Below are 19,143 nucleotides of genomic sequence, written 5' to 3'. Positions count from 1 at the left end.
GGGGGGGTTATGCTGGGTGCTAAGTCTGTATGATGTGTCACAGTGCTGTAAGAATGAACTACATGCTGGAATTTAGTTGAATGCAACACAGTACATCTCAGTGACATAAATCTGGACTGGGAAATGTGCTTGAATTAAAACAAATTTGAAACAGTCTCATAAAGAGATGTTTAAATTATGTGTTTAGATTTAACACAGAGCCAAAGACTGGTCACATTTTCCTATTCAGGCAATTGTTATTGAATACACAAACGATAATTAATTATCCACAAATACTATATCCGGCTTTTAGACGTTAATACTTTAACTACTACTACTTAAGCCAGTTTCATTGATTTTACCTCTTGCTGTTATATTCTGTAATAACATGCTTATTAGTCATTATTATGTTGCAGTCAGTAGACATAATCACACTGAGACATTTATCTCCTGTATTCACCTGTTTTAGCAGTAACTCAGACTTTAGCTTTAGTTCATCCACCAGTAAAGCTATAGAAATGAATTTACCTCTCTTTACCTCCACGTAAGCCAGAACACCTGCTGGCTGTTAGTGGAGCAAACCTTCCCATCCACCAACTGGAAGCCGTAAAGCAGCCGCTCTAAAGCTGAATACTTTTAGCATCTTTAAAATCAGACTGCTGATTTGCAAGAAAAATGATGCATCTGCTGCACAGCATCATCACTCATTGCCACTTCAACAGAGCATGATGAGAGAACAATGTTTGTCTCTCATGGTGATATGAACTTTTCTTTCCTCCATTACAGTCCATCAAAATACAGTCATTGTTGCCTTCTCAGTTGATTTTCACTCTCAAGTGCCAAAACCCCAAACACAGCTTTCATCTAATTTGCATTATCCCAATTGCTGCTGCCAGCCAACACCTACAGTACCACTACAACTGTTTTTTTTTCGTGTATATACGCCTCAAAAAACGGGAAATTAACTCATCTCCTGCCAGTGCTAACTTTGGACTATTCTCCAAGGTTTTTCAGCACAACACTGACAAATGTTAGTGTCCTGTAGCTATGTATGCTGCAACAACAACAACAACAACAACAGACTTTACACTTACCATGGGGCAGAATGCTTAAAGCTGCACCAGGCAGGATTTTAATCGAAGAATCCATCCAGCCCAAATCAAAAAGTGGAGCTGCAACAAAGAAAAGCTTCTTATACCCCCATGGAGACGCTCTAGATTCACCCTCTCCACCAAAATTGAAGTCTGCTGTTGGGTTTGGTCACTTGTATCTGTTTGTAATGCCAGAAATGAAAGGTAAAATATAATGCTTCTGCCAGGAAATGTATTTACTCATCTATGATTCATGATGTATTTATTAATTCAGCTGCACACTACCCCTGTTTGTGTTAAGAAGATGTAGTATAGCTTTGTGCATGTGGGCTGCAGAGTGAAGGTGTTTCATATTAAGCAGCACCTCGACTGCTTCTGTGCACTGTCCCACAGGGAGATAATCTAGGTACTCAGTCAAGCAGCACTATTTAGAATATCCGACTACAACTTTGACCAAACATGTAGAAATGTTTTCTGTGGCGCATGTTTTGAAGCTCATTACTGTCCAAGACTTTCTCTAAAAATAAAAATAAAGTCCCAAAGTGCTGTTGGGCTTTCTTCACCACGAGAAGGCTTATGTTACTACAGTGAAACAGGAAAAGTCATAAAAAATAAATAAAGAAAACTTTTTTTCCCCCTCTTACTCCCAGGATACGTACTCAGCACTGTTTTAGAGACTCAACATTTAGTCTCCCTTTATATTTCAGCCTGATATATTCGCTTGTTAATTTATGTTCTAACCCAAATTAATGAGATTCTGAATATCATTTCTGTGGGATGAATCATCATTGATAAGACCCACACAAATGTATCATCCTGAAATTTAATAATCAGATTCAAGTCAGAGATACAGTAAATTGTACCACAGTGTGTGCTTGGCTGTCGTCCTTCTGGTGAGGGTTGTGTGAGCTGGGGATGGTTTCCATCTCGTCTGTCTGCTTTCACAGGAACTTAATGCTTATCCGTAAGACCAGAAGGGAGCAGTATTTATATGATGTGTAAGGAAATATGTAGATCACGTGGATTTCATAAGTCATTAAACTTGATGAAACCATCTTACCCTGACCTTGCAAAATAATTTTTCTTGACTTAAGCCCTGTGAAACTGACCCTGGAAAATAACAGAAAAATTAAAAATCAATTCAAAGCTATATTTGAGTTTACAGGTCAGGTGCAACCTATTCCCCTCACACACTGCTCAGTCGTCTTGATTATTTCTTCCCCTCCCCCTCTGTCCACACAAGCATGCACAGACCATTTTTATGCTGAGTACATACATTTTATGTATGTTGCACATGTAGTGGGGGATCGCAGCGTTAACCCTCCCCCAGCCCCATGTTTGGTCCACAAGCATTCGAGTGGAGGCCATTTGAACACAGCACTGTAAGACTGCTTGATGGTTTCACTAGAAACAAACATGCAGTAATAGCAGCAGTGGGTATTTCCTTTTATCCTATGATCATCAACACTGCTTACAAAAATAGGTCTAACACAGCTCTTTGATGCAGTATTGTTCTCACTGCTGTTAGCAAACATCTTGAAAAAAGTCTTTTGTTTCTTATTGGCTATCAATGCAGCGAGGAGAGAGAGGAGTCACACATTATCTCAAGCATTAAATGCAGATAATACAGCTCACTCTTCACATCCAGATTCAACATAACAAGACAACCACGAGCTACAAACATACGTGGTTCATTTCATGACTAACATGTAAAAATGGAAAAGAGATGTTTCATATTGGCTGTGGTTTTAGTTTTAGTTCTTTTGTGTTTTTGGAGAGAAATGCTGTCATAGTTTGTCGTTTTGTTTTCTATGAACGCTCATGACCTCAAGGGTAAGTTACTTTGGTTCTGTCTGTGCAGTAAACTGAGACTGAATTTAATTTTAAAGGTCGATGATGCATATCTGTGCCAGATGCTTAGTGAAGTGGGGTTTTTATATATATATATATATATATATATATATATATATATATATATATATATATATATATACACACATTATGTTCTTGTCTTTTCAGTGTCTGACAAGCTAGATAAATTAAAAGTATCAATGATGTTCACTGCCAGTTCTTAACGCTGGCTATAAATCAGACCTCTGTTGGTTATTTAAGAGGTCATCCACCATTTCTGCAACTCTTACGTGTTCACCTCCAGATTTTCAGTGGCAAACCATGTAATAAGGCAACCTGTCTTGCAATAATATGCAAATTTAATTCTGGTGGCTTTCACATTTGTAAAGGATCACGTTGACAAGTTTGAGTTCTTTCAAATAAGCCACTGAGTCTCTTGCAGAAAACCCATATATTCTGCACTGTCATCCCATCAAGACACTGTATGAGCAACATCTTGTCAGGTATATGCCGAGTCTTTTTTGTGCAGCTTTTATAGATGGATAAGGGCCATTTCTGTACAGTGCTAGTTTTTACACTGCTAGTGTGCTACTAAGTCCTGCAGCCTACACATCCGTTGCTCACACAACACCAGCTGCAGTATTTGATAACAGATAAGCCGGGAAGAGCAAGTTAGCAAGGTAAATGCAGCGCTGAATGGTTAAATCTCAGACCTAAACAGAGCATTAGTAAATATCTGCTGCCGCACATTGTTTTTGCTGCATTTCTCCGCGCTTACCATCAGAGCTCAGGCTCACTGCTCTTTATTAAGGAGGATGACATAAACAGTAGGGTAAAATAGGTCAAATCCATAGGAAGGAGGAGGAGGACAACAGTTACAGTAAGGATGTGAAGTGTAAAACCAGTTCCTCACAGACAGGAATGCAGACTGCACATTAGCAAAGCAAACCACCTCTGCTTTGATATCACCTTCTGATATTTTCTAAATCATTACTCTGGATCATTCGATTGGTTGGCAGGTAATGAGTGACAGCAGGTCGTTTTCCTGTCCATTTTCCAGTAAAGACGTCTGAGAATCGATTCTCAGGGTGAGGTGATCATCGATCTTGATATTGAGATGAAGGCACACTGACCCCTAAGTCGTAAATCATTCATTACATTAATACTCATTTTCCACTTGAACTCAATGCTTTGGCTAGTTTACATTGCATGGCCTTCAATATAGGCACTACACTGAAATATAAAACTTCAAACTTCAGCAAGGCTAGTCTGTCCTGATTAAATGTTGTGAGGCCATCAATGAGCATTAAGCATAAAAGAGCACATTAAAGCACTGCTGAAGGCTTCCAACCACATAAAGACTCTTCTAATTAAGGCCCTGAATTTAAGATGACAGAGAAGCTCTGTGTTGGGCTTTGTTAAAGAACAAAGGTTATGCAAACAAATAACCTTGGAATTGACCAGTCACATGGTAGCTACTGTAACACAGATTTTTATCGAACACATGGCAGTCCATGAGAATGCAGGGAATAAAAGCAAGGGCAAAGGCTAGAAATATAGGATGAGGAACAGAAAAAAAGACATATCCCTGCAATATACAGTTTACCCAAAAGATCCGGCCAAAAAAGAAAATAATACCACCGTTAACAACCCACCATGAGACTGCAACAGACTGAATGCAAGCTGTTTATGAGCTACTCAACCTGCAGGACATATGTGAACAGACAAGTTATTTGGGCAGTAAAGAACAATGCAGAGACTAATCTTGAATCTTGGGGATGATTAGCATTTTTCAAAGGACAGGACATTCTGGACATAATTAACTGTGGCACAATAGATGTTGCAAATTCTGCAATAGCTGACGTTCGCACGCTCACAAACAAAGTATCTGCTTGTAATATGAACTTGAGATGCGCTGAACATCATTAGATCTGTTCTAAACTGCATTACATACTGCAAACCAAGCACAATTCATTTTAATTGAGCTTTTAATCCCATTTTGAAATCTGCTTTTATTACAAAGTAAATGTTTGCTGTGGAGATACATTTCACTGGTTGGTCATGAGGCAACTTGAGTCTGTGGGAGGAGAATTTTAATATGTTTTCCACAAGGAAGGCATGGTGTCTCAGATGGAGATATGGAGGAAGATATGAGGCAGGAGGGAGCGTGGTGAGGGGACACATGGGATTATCTGTGATACTATACTCAACATTGAGCACAGCAGGACCACCCTTTCAGAAACCCAGAAAGCAAACACCCTCATTAATTTTACCAGCGGTATCTTTCAAATATTGAAATTGGTCCCGTCTAGCAGACAAAATGTAAAAGTAATCATGATTAATGAAATATAACAAGAATATCTACCTATTTCATATTTAATGATACGTAACTAATCAAATGCACAAAGTGGAACAGATTCTAGCAACACGGCAGAAAACAAACCAAAACGTCAGAACTGAATCAACAAACAAATTATCTGCAGCTTTGTACACATGTACACATCATTTTGGCATGTGTTGGGACAAATCCTGGCTCTGAGCGGACCGGTGTAGTCAGATTTGGCTTCGTAAAGGTAACAGACTAGAGTGCCATGTGGAGGGGAACTCTGAGCTGGCTACCGTACTGGAAACACCTGAAGCTGGGAGGGAGGGGAATATGGGATGTGATGGACAATCGCTGAATGAATGAATGACCATGCTCCCTCTATGGATCACACTTTCTCATCGTGACAAAGACCAAAACCATAATGCAAACACACATCTAAACATAATAGCCAGTTTTTTTTTTCTGATAATAAGCAGCAGAGCACAACTGCCTGTTTCTGATTCATCATAGACAACAGCAGGGCCACTGTTCCTGTTACCTGATTTCAAACCGGGATTAAGCCGCCCTTGCAGTGCACTGTTTCTCTGATGAATGATATTTATGTGGCCCTGAGCAATAAAGTGCATTTCCCAAGGTCAAAAGCATTCCACACTGTTTGCTTTGCTGGGATGAAAAGCAAAATGTGAACCAATCAGTATGCTGAATCATATGGTTAGCCCTGGCGTGACCTGGCCCACAGATAAGGAGGTGATATCTGGTAATGATTTTTTTTAATTAAATATCAGTAAACATTTATAGTAAAGGGTGGCTATCACCAAACACAACCATGCCTGCCAAAGATGCTGTCGCTTGCTCTCTGTGCATGGAAATCGGCCATCTAAACATGAAAAAAACCGACCGGTGATGTAAAGGTATTATTCTGTGAATAAGCTGGTACCTGAAAGCATATGGACTAGAGAGGAAGCCGTAGGTAAGTGTGATCACTGGGCTAATAATTACTATAGTAGCTGTGCAAAGGGAAAAGAGCGGTTCAAATGAGCAATGGGCTATACAACAGGATGAGGAAGGCACTGCGATCACAACATAAACGCGCTTTTTCTCACAGAGGCCTTTATTTCATTTTAGTTACACATTTGTACAAACTAACAGTCCACACCGTGCATGTAGAGAACCCGGCTTACCTTGCACCCGAACATGAGAGAGAGGGTCCGGTTGCTGCAGATGACCTTACACTGGCACATGACCGGCGAGAGACACTTTAAATTCCTGACAGGCAGAGACATCAGTCCAAAGCCTCACACCAAGACAGACAGCACAGACCAGCCAGAGCTCGTCGGTCCGCCGCCACTCACTCTGAGCCACGGTACAATTAGACGAGATCCGCGGAAGCTGAGAGGGGAGGGGGGTTGGGGGGGGGATGGGGGGTCGGTGATGCCGGTTAATAGGCGGGCTGCCCGGTTGAAATGTGACCGTAGCGGTACTCGGGTCCAGGAGACGTGTTTTTAGGCAACTTCAGATCATGCATGTTTATCACATATTAAAGCGTCGGGCTGTCGGTATACATTGCCATGCTGTTCAAAAGGTTTAACATTGGCAGTACCATTCATCATTTGCCATTAGTCTCTCTCTCTCTCTCTCTCTCTCTCTCTCTCTCTCTCTCTCTCTCTCTCTTTCTCTCTCTTTCTCTCTCTCTTTCTCTCTCTTTCTCTTTCTCTCTCTCCCTCTCCCTTTGATTGACCGTAAAGTTTGTACTCAATGCGCAGCTGGAATCACGAGGCAAAGCGTTGAAGTGACTGAATAGATAGCGCCGGTCATCATGCATAAAAACAATATTATTATTTGTATAAAAGTATAAAAGAAAAAAAAAAAACACCACAACATTCTCCTCAAAGCAGTGGAAGCCCGGAAATATTTATGATGCCACATCACATCAAACGGCCTGGCTCATCACCACGTTACAGTGTCCTCGCTGCGCCCCCTGTTGGATCATTAGAAAAATGCTACAGGAGCTGTCCACCGTGCTGAAATGGTTCAAATCAGTGCACAGCACTGGAAGGCTACATAATGTTCTTCGAGTATCTGGCTTGCTGGTTGAGCCAAAACCGAGAGTCATTTATCAACAGCATCACACAAGGTTATTGCCAGTGTTTGTCTCTGTTCACTTGCAGCGTTTTATGAATAAATACCACAAGTGTCTCATTTCTTATGAATACAGAATTCATTCACAACACCAAACAGGGATGCCGATGTGTGATCCACGTGTCTCACTGTGAAACAATACTGTATTATATTATCCAATATCTAAAAATAGAAATAGATGGAATTGTGAAGCATTAGTGTTTTTAAAGTTAAGCACTCAAGATAACAAGCAATATCAATAACAATCTTCCTTTTTTCTTTCGTGCCATAAATTATTATGTTTTAACAGGCTTTACATCTTTCACAAGATGAACATCTCATTTAGTTGTCATTTGTGTTTTGTTACTCTCCACTCTGTGTGAGATTGTGCTGACATGGTGAGCCCACAGGGTGGAGTGAGAGAACCAGGTAGGTTAGATTTAAATATTGTGCATTCATCTCAGGACCGACTGCGGCGCAGGGCTCAACGCTCCCGGGTGACGTCAGCGTTAAATCGAACACAGAGACTGTTCTAAATACACCAGTGTGCAGCTGATAGGTTTTTCACCCTCTCAGAGAGTTAGGGATATCCTGGGAAATCTGCAATGTGCTAAAGACATCAGCAGGTTTATCAAAGGCATACAGAGGGAGGTCATGAATTTCAACACAGTGTGAAGTAGACTAGTGTCACTTTCTTTGGAAAAATATTCTTTACAGTTAACACTCCCAGAGACATCAGTTTACAAGGCAGGGTGCTAAGTCTTGATCATATAATAGTTTAGATATCGTGTGTGTGTGATTTCAGTGTGTGGGCATAGCCTTCACATTGTTTTCTTAGTACTCTAGATGTATGACGTGTTTCCTCAATGTCGGTCTCACTTTATACTTTGACTCCCATCTCTGATCACATAACACTGAGAAGGCTTATCAAACCCACAAGAGTTTCCATGGATATTGCTTTCCAAAAAAGAAAACTCTGTCCTTGATTGCTTCACTGTGTGGATTTAATGCGGGACTCTGGCATTGAAGGTAAACTGAACAAGGTTGCAACAATGAGTAACAGACATGCAGTAGGCCACCTCTTCAAACTTACACAAAGGTGGTTCCACACATTCCACACTCTCCTCCTCTTTAAACTGCAACCACACAGTTTCTCTATGTTTCCCTTACATCACACTTCAATCTGAAAGTAAGAGACTGAGTTCTTGATACAAATTCAATAGGAGTCTCTTGGAAAATATGACAAAAACCTAATTATCTGCAAATGGCAGCTGTAGTCAGCAGATGAAATTTCTTAACCATGCTTCTGCTTTGACTTAAAATAACTTAACTTATAACATAGAAAACCTGTTCCTTTATCACTCCACCATGCTCTGACATGTATAGGAACAGCAGGGGGGAAGTCATATTATGTCATGCCTGGGGTGCCCCTCACTTTTTACAGACATGTCATGTAAAAACCCTTTAGTATAACCAGCCTGTATGAAGAACCAACTCATTAAATTTTGTACAGATGTTCTTGTAAATATAAAATGTACACATCTTACTACATTTAAGGAGATTTGCTTTGATTCAAGCAGCATTTCCAGACACTGGTGCACATAGAGGTAAGAGATATGACTAACACTATCTATAATCATTATAGGTATAGTATAATTTCTATGGTGATCATATACTGTAAGTGGCTTCCCTCTTCCACTACAGCATTACGTAAGCGTGGGAGTCACATGGAAACCTGAACTGTGGTGTTCCACTGTTGAGTATAGCATTAACCACCTTAATGCTGCATTGTGTGAAAGAGAGAGAGAGAGAGAGAGACCCAAAAGAGACTGAGTGTTTCCATGACAACATCTGCAGGGGTTGGCAGATCCCTAACAAATGGTCCAGTTGCCAGCAGCATTTTGGTCACCATATGTATAATATGTTTGCTGCTATCCCAGGTGATTGGATACATAAAAGCAAGTGCCTCATGCTACTACTACATGTGACACCAGTGAGACACATGCCAGTGTTTTTTCCCCCAAATATACAGAGAATATAAAGAAGCACTGTGACTATAAGAGTAGGCTGCTAGTGCTGGCATTATTCACCACTGACTGTTACAGCAGATTACTGAGCCTGCGAGTGCCAGAAATTGTGCTAAGCCTAATACACTGTAGGTACAGATGTGTCACACTTAACATTTTCTCATCTTTTCTGCTCGACAGTCATGGTCTTGGCAGTTATTTTTGAATCCTGTTATCACCATAAGTGGTTGAGAAAAAGACATACCATTAATGTTTTGCCTTTATGTGAATGACGGAGAAAGACATCAAAGCCTGGTGAAAAGCCCAACATAAATCCCTTTTTTATCTCTCTGCATGCAGTTTGACTGTATGTTCAACTATTAGATTGGCTAAGTTAGTTTTTTAGATATCTGCGGGATCAATAGCGCCACTAAAAAGTCTGGACCTATATTTTTTCTTATCAGAGTCTTCCGCAAATACATGACAATTTTCACAATTACAATAAAGTGGAAACTCTTTAAAAAAAAAAAAAAAAAGTTCATATTGATCCATTATGCTTATACTAGATTGGACTGTACACATTCTTTACAAATAAGTAAATCACAACACGGTTTAGTCTGTATTTGGAGAATTGTCATCACTGCTGAAACAGGAGTGACAATAATAATTTATATAAAATCATACCATGCCTTTAAAGACCAAAATTAATGCATCATCAGTAGGGATTGTCTTGTATCATGCATCCCATCTTTTATACAAAACACAAAACTGAATGTAGTTATTACTTCATGGCTTGTTACAACCTTGTTTTAGCTTTATTGATTTTTACAAAGCCCATATTTTTCCACATCCTCCAATTTCTCTTAAGAATGAAGGAGTGATTCATCCCAAGCAGAATAGTTTTAGTTTACATTGGATGACAACATTTATTTGTTTTCTTTCACTGGACTCTTTCTCTAAACAGTTGATGTACAAATACACTGCACTCCTAATGCAATAATTAAACCCTATAAAAAATGTCCTATTAAAATTTATTGTATTCACTGAAATTCATAACTACTGTCATCTAAAGAAAGTGAAGTATCTAAATCAATCTTAACAGTGGGTTATAACTTAAATTGGGAGGAAAAAAAATGTGGATCACAACAAGCCTCCAGTCTTCAGCCCTCTATAACCCCCAGCGCTCAGCAGCTTTGACAATGAAATAGTCTAAAGTGCAAACACAACTGGGAATCTCCTGAGGCTCTGAGACTGCCTAAGCTCTAGGAAAACACCCAAGGTTAGAATTATAGTATTCACACCTACACAGACCCTGCTGTATCTGATTTCTCACTGCTAGTATATCTGATTTCCCCTGTTCTCACGAGAAAATCATTTCATGTCAAATTGGCAATGGATGGGCAAAAAATTACAAGTAAAATAGAGGGGATAATCAGTAAGCTAAAATGCTTTTCAACAAAGTAATACAGTCTTAAATATGTCAGGGAAAGATAATGGACTTTGACTCTTCCTCATTCATCATAAATTGCACAGGGTTTAAGACGTGGACACTTTTGTTCCTGTGGTAGAGCCTTGAGATCAGATCAGCTCCAGGTGCATCAGCAGCACTCGAACGCTGCTCTACAGGCAAACTGTAATGTTTCACATCTGATATTCCTGCTTCTGTCTCTTGCAAAACCATCCAGCTGTGTAAATTTAGCATGCCAGAATGGAGTCATCAGCAACAGTGATGACTTGGAGCAATGCATTATGCATGAAGTATGGTGTACATGTTACACCTCCAACATACTTCAAAAGCCAAAAAAATCGATTAGCCTGGGAAGGCACTTGTTTTTCTCCTTTTGGTATAACTGCAGACATGCTGTGAGACAGTTATTAAATGGTTAAATTGAGCTGTTGGGGATAATTATCTGCACCACCCTCAAATAGGATGAGAACATCTACACCATAATCATGAAAGCCTAACGGATGATCTTTTTCCTGTGACAAGCGAAGAATCTCTCACAGCAGCTACTGGTCTAATTCTACACAGCCATCACCTCACTTCCTCTATCACAGTATGGTTCTGCTGTGCCTCCTCCCACACTGAAGACAACAGCAGTCTACTGTCCACAGTACTGAGATCATCCTCTGCCAGCTGTCCTCCATCTGAGACTTAGACATGTGTCATGTGAAAATATGTGGACCAAAGATGACTTTGGACTGTCGGCTCAGGCTCCTACTGGTATTAAAATCTGTCCATTATAAACCAGAACCACCCACAAGCTAAAAAGCTTTCTCTCAGCCTGTCTACACTTTAAAGCAGTCACCATGTGCTTCTCTATCATTTGTAACTGCATGAGCATGCCAACACAGTGGCTGGCTCTGCTGTATATGCCATAATATACTGTATATTCATTGTATAACACGACACTAAACTTCAATTTTCTATAAGTAAGTCATTTTTCATTTGTATCATGTTTAGCTTATTTCATGTCTTGCTAGCTCTTCACTGAGTCCAAGCAATTGTAATGAACAGCACTGGACTCGTGTTCATTTAAATTCAGACTCTTGATGTTATGAATGTAGTGGACAGTGCATGCTGTACAGTGGAATAAACAAAAAATATAGAGCTTCAAAAAGCACTGCCTTTGATAAACACAGCTACATTACAATGAAGAAAACTTCTGCTAAACACACTTATTTCCTCCCTAATGAAAAACAAAACGCTAAATAGAACATTATGAACAATGGTGGGAGCATTTCATACAAATAGAATTCAGATTTTTGATAGAGCGATTTGAAATGCAAAATAGTTGATCACTTTTAGCCTTTTAATTTACATTTAAACAGTTAAACCATATCACTATTGTGTAAAGTAGATGCTGACTGATGTGTTATGTCTGGTTGTGAAATACCATGTGTGTGTTCACCAAGCAACACACACATAGCCAGGCCATGTTTTCTGCAGCAGTTGTAGCAGCCTATTTAATTTCTACCTTCCCCTGGAATATTGTGATGATGGTGGTCAGTTTGGCTGAGATAAGTTTAATTTTCTTTGCCCTGGGGGTGTCACTACTCCTCAGTCTATAATTAGACAGGAAATTTGCATTGTAGGATTGTGTAAATTTTCTAGCATGACAACGACCAGTTCACTTAATGGGCAGTACATTGCTATTCATTACATAATATTTGCAGAGATGTGTTAGCCACCCCAAGTTTAGGCTTCAATATACAACCTCAATGTTTCTTCCTTTAGGGCAATACTTATGAACCAGTTAGCATGAAGTGCCAGTTCTTGGCCTGGTCAAAGATGCCACATATTTATAACACTATAGGTCAATGCTGTAAGTCAGTCAGAACATTAAGAGTGACTTCATTGAAATGATATAGCATTAAACTTGTGTACTCCTGTGTTCTGGTGTCGTCTGCCAGACAACTTTAGATTATAAATAAGCAGTTGTCGTTATAGATTGCCTCTTTGGTGAAGGCATGTGGCCAAAAACATTTGGTGAATGAGGACTGTGTGCTGATGTGTTTTAATTATGATGGACTTGCAGTGAAGCTCCAGCTGGTTTGCTCCTTGCTGTGCGTGCATTCTGAAAGTTAGAAATTTCCTCACACTTTTAACAGTTTAAAAGTAAATTTCTTTTTTTGTTTTTGGAGTTACCTCTGATGAAATGCAACAAAGAGGCTCAGGCTACCAGTGATAGCTTTGGCTCGGCATGTAGCGAGCACAGCAGGGTAGCAGTCTGGTCAGCCTGGCACCGCTTCTAGTCAACATGATAAAAACAGAGTCACCAGGTGCCAACAGGTAGAGCTGACTGGCAGTATCTATGCCCAGTTGCCCAACACAGTAATCTGAAAGTGAATCATGCTATCAAAATTGAGTATGAGCGTACGTGACATTGTGGGTTTTGAAACTGGAGGAAACACCAGTGACAAAAGGTCCAATAGACCAGTTGGCTCAAGTGACTGCCTCTAACACAACACTGTTTTATTGTGACTGTTAAACATGATTAGCAAACCCATTAATATGGGGTAATTTATTGTAGAGTTAATGCCTTTGAGAACCTCACATGCTTAGTATTACATGAAAGTTCTGTGGGGAGGAAAACACCACCTCTCACTATATAAATGGCACATATAGTTTTGATGGACAGCATGGACTGTTAGGATGCACTGAAAATGTAGGAGTAACAGTAGTAGGCTGCATGGCTAAGAGTGCATAGTAATTTACAGCTTACCATAATTACCCAGTGTGCTAACTAGTAAGCAATGTTTGGTGGAATATATGCTGTTATCACAATTAAAGAAAAAGGGTACAACAAAGAAACTGCTTCTTTTTAAAATGGTAACTAACTGGAATGATCTTTTTTTGAAAATTATGTTCAATAAATAAACACGCCTTTACACTACATTACGATCATGACCTTACATGAGAGTTCCATCAGTTCTGATGAATATTGTGTCATGTCAAAGCTATGACTCTCATGGTCAGTTGTTTCAAGCCTGTTTTCAAACTCTGCAAATGTGTAAAATTACATCTGCAGGGGCATGACTCATGACAATACAGACAATCTAACCTCTCAGTTGATCAGGTGTTGAGGATCCAAGAATAGGTCTGAATGAGGTAAATATCTCAGTATTAAAACTCTGCCCTCCCATCACTATCCCTTTTAGCTGCTCGGTGATGGTGTAGACCAATCAGCCAGTCACATGGCATCAGAAGACAACAGGTGCAGATGTCCAGCACAAATGAAATGTATTTTATTTTCAATAGTGTTGTGAAATCATATATACCAAAAGAAGAAAGGGTTAATGATTTTGTTGCTACTATTTGCAAGTAGAAATGTTAGCTTGCCAAACATGATATGAATGATACGAAGCTCTCATCTCTGGGACTGGACTGGTCTATCGGAGGTTCATGTTGCCTTAGTAGTGGTGTGGCCCAATGCGGCTCGGTTTTATTCTAAAAAGCAAGAGACAGTGTAATCTAAAAGTATTACACATTTCACATTCACATTCTCCCTTTTAGAATGTGTTGAAATATGATTTTAGATTTCACATCCAAACATTATTGATGATGATGGAGGGTACTCCAGCACATTGGATGTGAAGTCAATATATGGTTATAATGTTCACTCTCAGCTATAAAATCTGGTGGTTTACATCCATATCAGATGAACTGTAGGAATTACAGCCCAGTTTGTTTTTTTTCATTTGGAACTGAGCAGTCCAAATTCTTTCATCCATCATCAAATTCATCCAGCTGATGTCGTTAGTAGCAAAATTATCAATGAACACAAGTGACTCCACTGGCATGCCATTCACGCCCAAGCCATTAGATCACCCCCACCATGTCTGACTGATGAGGTGGTATGCCTTGGATTATGGGCTGTTTCTTTGTTTCACACTCTCATCTTTCCATCTCTCTGGCAAAGTTCAACCTTTTGTCTCATCTGTCTGTAACACTTTGATGCAGAAGTTTACAGGTTTCCTGGCGTACATGCTGCAAACTGTAACCTGGCCTTTCTGAGGTTTGTGTTTTGTGGTGAACCTCCTGAGGTTATACTTGCTTAGTCTTGTCTTGATGGTTTTCTCTAACACAGGTGCAAACATATTGTACAACCTGAAGCGTCTTCTTGATCTGTTGCACAGCTGTAAACACGTTTTTTCCATCAACCTCCCAGTTGTTCTTCTATCAGCTACTACTGTAAACTGGTCTTCCCTGGTCTAGTAGGTTGTTCACAATTACTGAAGTCACTAACAAACACATATTTATTCTAGTTTTTCAGCCTCATGTCATGTTGGCCTACTTTACTGTCACTGACACTACCTTGGTCTTCATGTTGAAAACAGATCCAAAATGCAAATGTAGTAACAATAATTGATCTAAAACTCAGTTTTTTTCATTTAGTCTACTAAAATTTAAACATTTCTACATGTTTGATCTGATGTGGATGCAAATATCCTTAAATTATTACAGAGTCAGGACATGCTGGTGCACAGAGGTAAAACAACAAGAATGTCTGAATGTTCTACAAATTATTGACCCCACTGTATCTGTCCCAATAATGAAGTCAATAAGAATCAATAATGATTCTCATCCATCAGAGTTATTTAATATAATCAAATACAAATCTGTTGCACTATAAATTTGAACTGCTGAAAATGACAACTTGTGTTTGTGTCCAGATTTTCAATAACAACTCTAACATACAGCAGATAATAGCCAGTGCAAAGCTCTGTTAGTCCATATGCATGCACAAACACACATACATGAAGAACTGCATTAAAAGGTATCTTTGTGCCATAACACTCAACCAGCCTCATCGTGTCTACTCGGTTAATTAACACTGGAGGAGCGCTGGACTTCTCTCGCCTGCACAGTGTTTTCATTTTCACAAACACGCACGACGGCATATACATATTGTATTAAACATAATGGGACTTGTAGCGTACTACCCTGGGCATGTGATGAAAACCCATCCTCTCACCTCTAACCCTAATGTCTGATCCTAAGCATTTAACCCTAAAACAGACATGACCTCTTTTAAAGTGACGAGGGTAGATTTTTTTTTTTTTTGTCAGTTTGTGGATTTTCCTAATTTTAGGAGGACACAGGTTGTGTCCTAGTGTCCTCACAAGGAGAGAGATGCACATAAATATGAATTACATTCAAATATATATATAGACAAAATCTATTCAAAAGACACAATAAAACCGCAGCATACATGATTCTGTAATGCTTCATTCAACAAGTCTGCTGGAGTTTTACTTCTTCTGCATGTCTAAACATGCTCACAGGCACATACACACCCACATGTGCCAGGCCACATTCATACGTAATAACCAAAGTGCATGATTAAACCTACCCAGAGCACACGTAGAAGGATAGCACAAAATTCCTCATACACATATTACTGGTTAATCTATGACAGTGGAGGAGACTGCAAGCATGTTCGACGTAATATGCACAGATGTAGATAGAGACCTCCCCCAAGCCTGCCAGAACGACTAGCAGACTTTAAGCTAACATGCAAAACAGAGGCAGCAACAGAGAGATGGAGAAGGAGAAGAACGACACAAACAGAGAGGTGAATTTACCTACCACACACGGGCAGAGAGAAGGGAGCTTAGTGCGGCCCTTCATGAGCGAGAGACAGAGGAAAAACAGCCTCCCAGACACCCGCAGTAGAGGAGGAGAGGGATGGGGAGAAAAAGAGAGAGAGAGGTGGGAGGCTGGGGAAGGGTAAGGGGAAATAAAAAAGAGGGAGGGGGAGAGAGGGAAGGGGAAGGGGGGGGTGTCGTAGCAGACGAGGAGAGAGAGTTTTCCTGGAAGCCAGAGTTGTTGGTGTTGGGTATATCTTGATGTTAAAGGAAAGGGTCGGGATAGATAGGACTGGCAGTCTGCTCCAGCCGTGACTCATAAAATATGTTTGTCACTGCCGGTGAGTGAGGGAGGGGAGAGAAGGAGACGTAGCGACATAGAGTAAACCATATATATTATTTCATTTTTCTTGTCTTTTTGTGAAATAAACGCTACCGTATGCTGCCATCCACACTGCTTTTTTCACACTGTCCCTCTTTGACATGACGACACACACACACACACACACACACACACACATTATGAAACACACATATGCATCAAATAAAGGCAAAATATTATGATGGTGATTTAAATGAGGAAACTTTTGACACAGATATCTCTGTTATGCAACCACTGAATAATTATATATTTATCTCTTTGTAGCTAGTTTTTTAACTGCAGCCTATATGCTCATTTCTGAGGTGCTAATTCACTTTATTGCCATCACGTTGTCACCTTGACATTGGTCAGAGCAGCAGTTCTACTGCTCACAAGAAAAGACAGCTAAAATATCAGCCATGCTGATGTCTTGATGTCTTGGCTTAAGGCACATTGAGGTTCCGGCTGATGGTCACTTGCAATGTCGAAATGATTAATCAAATAGTTGATAGAAAGAAAATTAATTGACCACAATTTTGATAATCCATTAATCTCATCACCGGTTTCAGCTTTACAATTTTTTTTTTTTTTTTTTCCTTCCTTTCTCTGTTTCATATTCTAGATTGAATTTGACGGTGTTATGGTCTCTGGGAACTTTTAAAAACTATCTTGTGATATTGTATCGATTAAACATTATTAGATAATTACAATGTTGTAGTGAAATCAGTCATTTGTTGCAGCCCTACCTTTCAATGAATTCGACATAAATCTGTGCTGCAGATAGACACTATCTGTAGTCAGAAAAATGTTGTCAATTCATAGAAAAAGGAAAACAGGAAAAAGACATTGACTTGAAACAAAACAACAACACGTTCCATGTTTATGAGAGCATTCAGTGTTTGCTAATTGAAAAGGCCCCGGCAGTTTGACTGTGTTATGTTGCAGAAGGTGCCCATTGAGAAAGAGGAACCCATTATCTTCAAATAACATAACAATAGAAATGATCATTTGTTGATTTGTGAGTTTTGAATGCAAATCTTGAGAGACATTTGCCTTTATTCTATAATGCAGCACAGCTTTAAAACCCCCTCAAAATGGCCTTCATTTTGGAGGCAGACAAACCGTAGACATATAATACTCAAAGAGAAGTTGGGGACTCATCATCATGAATCATTGCTTTCGGCAAAACATGAATCATTTGTTCAGTGGTTTTAGCAGAGAGTCGACACCTTTCTGTTGAATGTATAAATTGGCAAAAGTGATCAAACCACACTGCTCCTTCTGTTTCATTTCATCATGTTTTTTTTTTGTTGTTTAGAAAAAGTGATTTTGTCTTTACATCACCATCTAACACAGTTGATGATGTGTAAATTCTCATCTAATTTTAGCATTGACAAATTGAGGCAGTATGCTACCTCTATATAGATCAAACATTCACCTTTTCTATAAAGGTGATTATGAATTAGTCATACTCTGTCTTCCTAAAAATGTGATATATTTTAACTGTAACATGAAAGTTAATTTATGTCCTATTATCTCTGAATGCATGAGAATACTTTTGCATCATAAAAGGCTTGACCAAAGGCCGAACACTTTGTTCATTTGATGTCACTGTGCTTCTCTACATATAATGCACCTTTAATAAGTGACCGATAGGTGCCAGTATCAATGGCTGGTTTCTCAGATCTCTTCCTATTCTTAAGGATCTTACGCTTTTTAAAAAAAAAAAAATGTCTTGGACAGCCTTTGGTGCACATAACATAGCCTGCTGTTCTTTCTCATCTTACTAGTTCACTAGTCACACTGACAACATGGTTATTCATATGTATGAATATCATAGAATATTTGTTTTTGCAAAAACCTCAGTCATCTACATCATAATACCAAAAATGTGAAAATGTACTGTACACGTAACTATTAATGTAATTTCATGTTCGGCCTATCAATGATTTCACATCAAAGGCTAAATATCGTCACAGAAAGCCTAGAAACCACTTTAAAAAGCACGTGTCCATTTTTTCACACTAAATATCTGAAATCAACCAGAAATAAGATAACAATCCTGGGTGAAGTAAATCAGTGTAATGAATCTATAGTAATAAACTGTATTTCTGTATCTTCATCAAAAATTCACATAAGTCCCTGCCTGCAGTTAGGGCAATGATTTTACACTAGGCATTTATTACATGTTTTATGGTAACTCTTAAATCAAAGGAGTTGAGTTGAATCACTCCTCTGTGGCCTGTTCTCCTGCAGCGAAACAAAATAGTTCCTGACTGGACTGTGAAAGTCGATTTGCCCATTAAATTTTGATTCCAA

General features: G+C 39.3%; 1 protein-coding gene across 2 annotated transcripts in view; it reads right to left on the bottom strand.

Annotated features, from left to right (window-relative positions):
- The window catches only part of dlg4a (discs, large homolog 4a (Drosophila)), a 73,802-nt gene that overhangs the window by 36,879 nt on the left and 17,780 nt on the right, over positions 1-19,143 (bottom strand). The window contains exon 1 of one of the 2 annotated variants that reach the window (XM_023421531.2): positions 6,429-6,570. The exons of the other annotated variant lie outside the window; for it this stretch is intronic. Within the exon in view, the coding sequence (XP_023277299.1) occupies positions 6,429-6,530 (102 nt within the window). The 5' untranslated portion in view covers positions 6,531-6,570. Of the gene's footprint in view, positions 1-6,428; positions 6,571-19,143 lie in introns of those variants that run through there. 2 annotated transcript variants of the gene reach the window in all.

This window comes from Seriola lalandi, unplaced genomic scaffold (genome assembly GCF_002814215.2).
Source record: "Seriola lalandi dorsalis isolate HSWRI2012SDOR001 ecotype SW California unplaced genomic scaffold, Sedor1 jcf7180002054672, whole genome shotgun sequence".
Classification (NCBI taxonomy): domain Eukaryota; kingdom Metazoa; phylum Chordata; class Actinopteri; order Carangiformes; family Carangidae; genus Seriola; species Seriola lalandi.
Note: the sequence above shows the minus strand (reverse complement) of the source record. Positions and strands in the feature narration are given on the sequence as shown.